Source organism: Sardina pilchardus, chromosome 22 (assembly GCF_963854185.1).
Source record: "Sardina pilchardus chromosome 22, fSarPil1.1, whole genome shotgun sequence".
Classification (NCBI taxonomy): Eukaryota; Metazoa; Chordata; class Actinopteri; order Clupeiformes; family Clupeidae; genus Sardina; species Sardina pilchardus.
In genome coordinates, this window is record NC_085015.1 from 12,185,993 (window position 1) to 12,193,492 (window position 7,500).

The following is a 7,500-nucleotide window of genomic DNA, read 5'->3' on the forward strand; positions in this document are numbered from 1 at the left end:
GTCTCTGTATCATGCTCTCCCACTCTTTATATCTCTGGACTCTCCTGTGTGTGTGTGTGTGTGTGTGTGTGTGTGTGTGTGTGTGTGTGTGTGTGTGTGTGTGTGTGTGTGTGTGTGTGTGTGTGTGTGTGTGTGTGTGTGTGTGTGTGTATGTGTGTGTGTGTGTCTGCTGTATATCACACAATGAGAGACATACAGTCTACACGCAGGAGAAGGTCAACAGACTGAGCTAAGCATTCTTTTGTCAGTCTCTCAGATGCTTAGGGCCTGTTCACAGTCAATAGTGTCCATAGCTACTGTACGTGGACACCATTGATAACGCACACAAAACTCACACAACATACAGTATACTCTTAAGCCGCATTCACATACGTCGCTACTCGCCCATCTCTGAGCGAGAACTGTCAATGGAATGTGAATGTGTTCTAGCAGAATGTGGCCAGGACAGGCGATGCGAGGACTAGCGATGCGATGTGGGCGGGTACGGAGATAAAATAATTTTAACTTTCAGCGAGTGAAGCGAGTACCAAATCAGAATGTAGAATAGAGATGATTGACAGTTACCGGACATGTTTGCAGCATAGACTGTACTGACGCCGGCAGCAGGTATTTTTTTCTGCCAGCGAGTAGAATTTCGGCGAGAAGCGAGGAGCGATGGGCGAGTAGCAACGTATGTGAATCCCCCTTTACTCACAAAAAGTTAGGGATATCTGGCTTTTTCAGGTGAAAGGTAGAAAATGGAAAATGTTCAAGCTACAGTGGTATTATATCATGAAAGCATGGCATTTCAGTAGAAGCCTTGAGAAGCAATTTTATGGATGTCAATGTCAATGTCAATTTATTTGTTTAGCAAAAAAACAACAGTTGACCCAAGTGCTGACAACAGTTGACCAAAGTGCTGAATGTGCATGATAATACTTTGTATTTAAGTAGAAGCATGCAATAGTGATTTCCTCACCTCAAGCAATTTATCGAAACAAAGGGCAAAACATTTCACCCAAAAGCCGAATTTCTCTGACTCTTTTGTGAGTAGTGTACAGTAAGTTCAGCCCCAGCCCCCCCTCTTGTGTATACACAAGCAACATGGATGACGTGCTGCCATTGGGAACGCATAGAAAGGCTCTCATAGGGGCAGCCGTGGTGTACTGGTTAGGGCTTCAGGCTTATAACCGGAGGGTTGCCAGTCCACCACGGTTGGAAACGTATAGCAAGGCTCTCATTTTGCTAGGCAAGTATGTATGTACCAAACCCTTATTGCTAAATCGACTCTGAAAAAAAAAAGCCTTTATTCTCACTCTCTCTCTGGAAGGTTTCTGCCAGTGCTCTGCTGATGGGCTTCTACACACGCAGAGACAAATGCATAGTCTGTCTGGAATGCTTCATTATTTTTGAAAAGCAGTGTCTGATAATGCAGATATTTACTATTGACTTAGTAATGCCGGTGCCAGCAGGTTCACAAAACAACCGGCTAAGACAAATGTTTTGATAAACTGATAAAGTACCCAAAACCTTTTCACAGTAGGTCTACTGTACACACACACACACACACATACACATTTTCAAAGGTTGTGTGTGTGTGTGTGTGTGTGTGTGTGTGTGTGTGTGTGTGTGTTTATGTGGAGTCTTGTTGGCTCCCTGAGAGCAAGGATCAATACTCTCTATGGCACCATGTTTTGATTACTCATGCAGGAACAAAGCAAAGCACAGCAAGGACCTCTAATGCTTTGGCCTGAACATTTCTGTGTGTCTGTGTGTCTGTATGAGTGTAGGTGGGCGCATGGCTTTTATTTGGCTTTTATTTGTGTGTGGTGGTGGCTGCGTGTGTGTGTGTTTGTGTGTGCGTGTGTGTGTGTGTGTGTGTGTGTGTGTGTGTGTGTGTGTGTGTTTAAATCCAAACATCCGGCGTGGTTGGTTGTATGTTTGTTCCCCTTTCACTCTCTGAATGGCCTCCTCACATCTGTGCCCAAGCAGTCATCCCATTGATTTTTTTCTCTCTCTTACCTCCTCCTCTCCCTCTCTCTCTCTATTCCTCCTCTCCCTCTCCTCTCCTCAACTTCTCTCTCCCCCTTCATGTCCCTCTATTCCTCCCCTGTCCTCTTCAATCTCTCTCTCTCTCTCTCTCTCTCTCTCTCTCTCTCTCTCTCTCCCTCTCTCCCTCTCTCTTCCTCTCTGTGTATAGCTGGTGGTTATTGCCTATGACGGAGGGGAGCCGGCGAAGTTCAATAAGACCCTGGTGGAAATCACTGTCCTCCAGCCCTCGGTGATACCAATCTTCACCCAGGAGGAGTACAGGTAAAGAAACAACCCCCCCTCCCTCACCTCTTAAGCCAGCCGCTTCAAAAGATGATGTTGTGAAAAAAAACCAACAACATGCTGCTTGAAAAGATGTCGAAGTGGATGTTGTTCACTTGTGGATATATAGTTGATGTTTCAGGTGGAGGAACAACATTTTTTATGTGTAAAAAAACAGTGAGAAACTGTATGTTTATGTATATTTGTCCGCTTGTTTTTTTTTTATATATCACGGTTGACACCAGTGGAGTGTAGTTTTAGAAGTGTACACATTTTTTCTTTTCTTTTTTTTTTCGTGGAGGATTTTTTAATTTGCAGAAGCTGGCGTCAAGGATTAAAAACGTTCGGTCTTCAAGGTGCGTGGTGAAATCGGCAAAGAGGTGAAAGAATATATATTTTCAACCCGGGACACTTGGATATATGAAACTGTCAGCCGAGGCTCTTAGTGTTTCTTTTTTATTGAATGTTCATGAATATGTATTATGTCTGGGAGCAGGTTCATGAGCAGCCACAAATGCACTGTACAGCACAATATTGTTTTTCCTCAAAGGGCAGAGCTCTCTCACGCGCGGAATCCATTCTGTCACTTTTATTAAATTACTTGTTTAATATATTCGACACTGAGGGTAATCAATTTATTTCAAGCAGCTAAGTCTATGAATACACCCTGTTTCACCAGCGCTGACTCTCAAAGTGGCGTTAATTGAAAGAGGAAAAAATATGGAGCAAAGAAAGAAAGGCGTGTCAGCAAACATGCATTGTTTTATCTTTGTGTAGTTTGATCATTTCGGTTTGAGTTGTACTGTGAACAATCGGGGTCCTCAGCAGGCAAGTGCCGATAAGGTGCTGTTAAAAAAAAAAACCAAAAAACCCCCACTCCAATTCTTTGACTCTTTTATTTTGTTGTCACTTCAAATAGGGGGCCTTGAGAGAGGCTTTAAGTAACACTTCAGAAGTCGCTTATCTCTGAGCCGCATACCGGAGGCAGACACAAACTCCACGTTAATGGAGGCGGCGGGGAAAAAAAAAAGTGTTGTTTTTGAAACGGAGCCCTGTATCGAGTGTGGCCTGACATCAGTGAAAATGGAGAGGTATCTACACGCGTGGTGAGAGGTGCTGAGAGAGAGAGTATATTGTCATTAGCTTCGAAGGTCGCTTTGTGTGATTGCAAAGATGCTAGAATGACAATAACAACAGCGTTTTTTTTTATTTTTATTTTATTTTTTATAAAGGTGCCACCATAGATCATAGATCAACATCAGCTCAGACTCGTAATGATAGCCTGAGGTTTCTCAAAGCTGTTTATTTCTGACGGGGCCAAGTGAAAACAGATCAACAGTGACACTCACTTTGTCTTTGAATTGTCCATGTCTTATTGAAGGCAGCGTCGTTTTTGAAAAAAGTATTTTCTCCTTTGTGTGCCAAGAGCTGTTGAATCTGCTTGTTGAGATTTACAGGGGAGCTAACACCAGGCGCGTAACTGAAGCGTTGCATTCGCGACGCGTGAAGTCCATTTTAGAGGATTTTTTTCCCCCTAATGTACGCACCACTGTCGTGTCTGGTGTAGCTACTTCCATTGATTATAGTGATTATTAATTGCTGCAACATACGCTTTGCGAACAGAACGCTTCAGTTACGCGCCTTGTGTAGCTCCCCTGTTATACAGCACTGCATACGTCTGGCTTGATGTGATGCAGTTTGGGCTTAAACACAATGCGTGTTGGTCAGAAATGAACTCCATCTGTCTAGCGGAGCTTTAAAATGTCACCATTTCCGCAAGTCATTAAAACCTCATGTGAACAAGATGGAGCAAGCCGCTGCAGTTCCTCTTCACAGGCTGAATGAGCTAGAAAGGGCCTTCGTGACTTTCAAACATCACTGTCATTGGCTGCAAATAAAGCTCTCAGGTGTGCACTATGCCAAAAGGAAAATTGAGAGGAAAACAAGAGGTTTTTTTGGCCGCCACTTAGTTGCTCTCAGGTCATTTCACTTGGTTAACAACCGAGCAATAAAAGACGATCCAAAAAGGTAAAAAAATAAATAAATAAAGTCTTTCCAAGCGCAGCCATAGCCTGCCTGATTTGGAAAGGGCAGCATCCAAACTTTCTGTTTGAAGGCTGCTTCTGTCTGGCCATTAGATCACCACTATTCTCTCTTCTCTCACCGGTTGTGGACGGATGCATGGCAACAGTAACAACAGAGTCGGGGGTTGCCATGGAAAAGGTCATCTTCCCTTGCCGAATAACAAAACAAAACAAAGCCACAAAAAAAAAAACCTCCTTAGATAACCGACAGACTTGATGAGCTGTTCAAAGCACAGACAATTTTGCGTTTACGGGCGAACAGATAGGGCTTCAGAGATGAGCGATAAGCACGTTAACGAGGGCGATAAAAGTTCCCGCTGATCCAGAGGGGAGCAGTCGTACAGATGAGATGGGGCTGATGGACGCCTGCGTGAAGCGGTTACAGGGGCAGTTGAGAGTCAGATCCAGACTCACACACTCAGCCAGGGCGTGGACGAGAACGGCTGTCATCACATCATCCGAGAGGACGATAAACACGGTGGTTGGATGAGAACCATATAACATTTGACTGACACTAGAGTGTGTCCATTCATACATTCGTTCATTCATTCATTCATTCAGTCAGTCCGTCAGTCCGTCAGTCCGTCAGTCCGTCAGTCCGTCAGTCCGTCAGTCCGTCAGTCAGTCAGTCAGTCAGTCAGTCCGTCAGTAAGTCAGTCAGTTAGTCAGTAATGTATGTATACTATGCATTCATTCATTCATTCATTCATTCATTCAGTCAGTCAGTCAAGTCAGTAATTTATGTACAGTATGTATTCATTTATTCATTTATTCATTCATTCATTCAGTCATCCATCCATTCATTTGGTCATTCATTCTTTCTTGTAGTCATTCATGTTTTCATCTCTCTATCCCTCCTCCCCCTCTCGGACTATATAACCCATCGCGACACAAACTGCCGTCCTGTGCAGTTTCCATCCGAGCCGATTGGGTAGAGAGCTCCCGTTTAAATGAAGACACGCGTCGGATCTCACTAAATCTCCCCCCCCCCCCCCCCCTCCTTTTTTCCACTGTGGGACACGTTGACGGTCACAGCAATCACCCGAAGCCGTTTGACTGCCATCGATGTTTATGTTCGCGCTCACTGTTGCCCTCTTCCATTTCCCTCCGCTCATCTTTTCGCTACATCAGTAAACATGACAAGCTGATTTTTTTGAGACGAGATAGTGCAGGCAAAAAAAAAAGTGCAACCTTTTTTCCGGCATGTCGCATTTTTTTTGTTGTTTGTTTGTCTAGAAAGTGTTGTAGGCTTTTGAAGGTGTTTGTTTGTGTTCCTGTCGACTTCAAGTCTTGGAAGTTTTATCAGTCATTTTAATTTCTCTTTGTCTTCAGGGAGCTGTGTGTCAATGTTAGACCCGGGGATACAAAAAGAGAATATTTATGGTTGCTCCGCAATGTCTGTCCCTTCTTCGTGTCTTCCTTTCAATTGATTCAATGGGAATCTTTGACAATACAGATAACTGTCAACAAATTAAATGATCTTTAGCTTAAAGGAGAAATCCGGCGAGTTTTCGTTTTCTTTCTCCTTTAAGCACACATACCTATGTTGTCGTTACACAGCAATACCATGATTGTCAGCCAATTCCTCTGTTGAAACAGTACGTTCAGCTTCCAAAAAAGTTTCTCATACAAGTAATAATGGGATGATTTGACAGTTGGCGAAATGGTGGCAGAACGGTAAGGATGATGATTACACAACGGGTAGCCCTACAGGAACCCTGGTTACAGCTTGATTTTCTGGTTGATTTTTATAGTGTGTGTGTGTGTGTGTGTGTGTGTGTGTGTGAGAGAGAGAGAGAGAGAGAGAGAGAGAGAGAGAGAGAGAGAGTGTGTGTGTGTGTGTGTGTGTTTTTCTATGTCTTTGTGTGTGTGTGTCAGAGAGAGAGAGTCTCGGAGGTCAACACTGTACAATCTTTCTGGTCCGACTGGAAGCGCTGAAATAATGACCATGTAAACACGTATTTATGTATTTATCTTAATCACACAACCTTTCACTCTCTGTTTTACTTAAACATACACACACACACACACACACACACACACACACACACACACACACAATTACACACCACTCTGTCTTGGGAGATACATGCCTAAGCATCCAGTGTATGGGTCCTTGCAAGGGCATCCATTAGATGCAACATTATTATGCCAGGTTGTAAATAGCAGCAACCCAACCCTTCAAAAACCACATGACAATGCATCAGAGACAGCACACTCGAAACCCAGCCCTGGAGGAGAGAGTCACCCATGCTTCCCTGGGTCCATCATGTCCCCTGAGGCCCTTGAAGGCTCATCCAGTGTGAGTGTCCCTGGAGTGTGTGTGTGTGTGTGTGTGTGTGTGTGCGTCCAGTGTGAGTGTCCCTGGAGTGTCACTCTTTGGGTTGGTGTAGCGTGAGGTGGACACGTGGTGTAAATGGCATCCGTCACGCTTTAGGGCACTCCCCAGCAGTCAGGCTTAATTAGCCTCCCTACAGGAAGGGCTCACACTGACTCTCCTGTTGCCTCACGTGGACGTACACTCTCTAAAACACACACACACACACACACACACACACACACACACACACATACATACAGCTCTCTTTCTATCTCTCTCTCTCTTAGCATCTCACTTACACACACACACTCTTTCACCTTTCTCAATCTTGCACTCAAACAAACACACACACACACACACACACACACAAACAAACATTCATTCATTGTCTCTCACACACACACATACTGTGCGTTATAATTAGGCGACTGGGACACCCTCCCCTGTGTGTGTGTGTGTGTGTGTGTGTGTGTGTGTGTGTGTGTTTATGAGTGGGAGTCACTTGTGTATAGCCACCTGCTGGATTCATATTTGTCGCCCGCAGCAGTTTGCAGGGTCCGCAGCACGGGGTCAGAAAAACAAACAGTCTATTTGCATACCATTGTTTATTAAAGACCTCAACAAACATGGCCCCTCTTCCACGCCCGCTCCACCGCCACACCTCATCAGACGAGCGCCGCCGTCGCCGCGGCGATGAAAGCTCGACTGAGAAGAGGTATGAAAGTGTCGGACAGATGTGAAAGGTCAACAGGCCGCTTGTTTTACGAGACTGGCGGACCAAACTTAACACTTGACAGGGAAATG

General features: G+C 44.5%; 1 protein-coding gene across 1 annotated transcript in view; it reads left to right on the forward strand.

Annotated features, from left to right (window-relative positions):
* The window catches only part of pcdh15b (protocadherin-related 15b), a 204,121-nt gene that overhangs the window by 137,917 nt on the left and 58,704 nt on the right, over positions 1 to 7,500 (forward strand). The window contains 1 exon segment of the mRNA XM_062526974.1: positions 2,180 to 2,292. Within this exon segment, the coding sequence (XP_062382958.1) occupies positions 2,180 to 2,292 (113 nt within the window).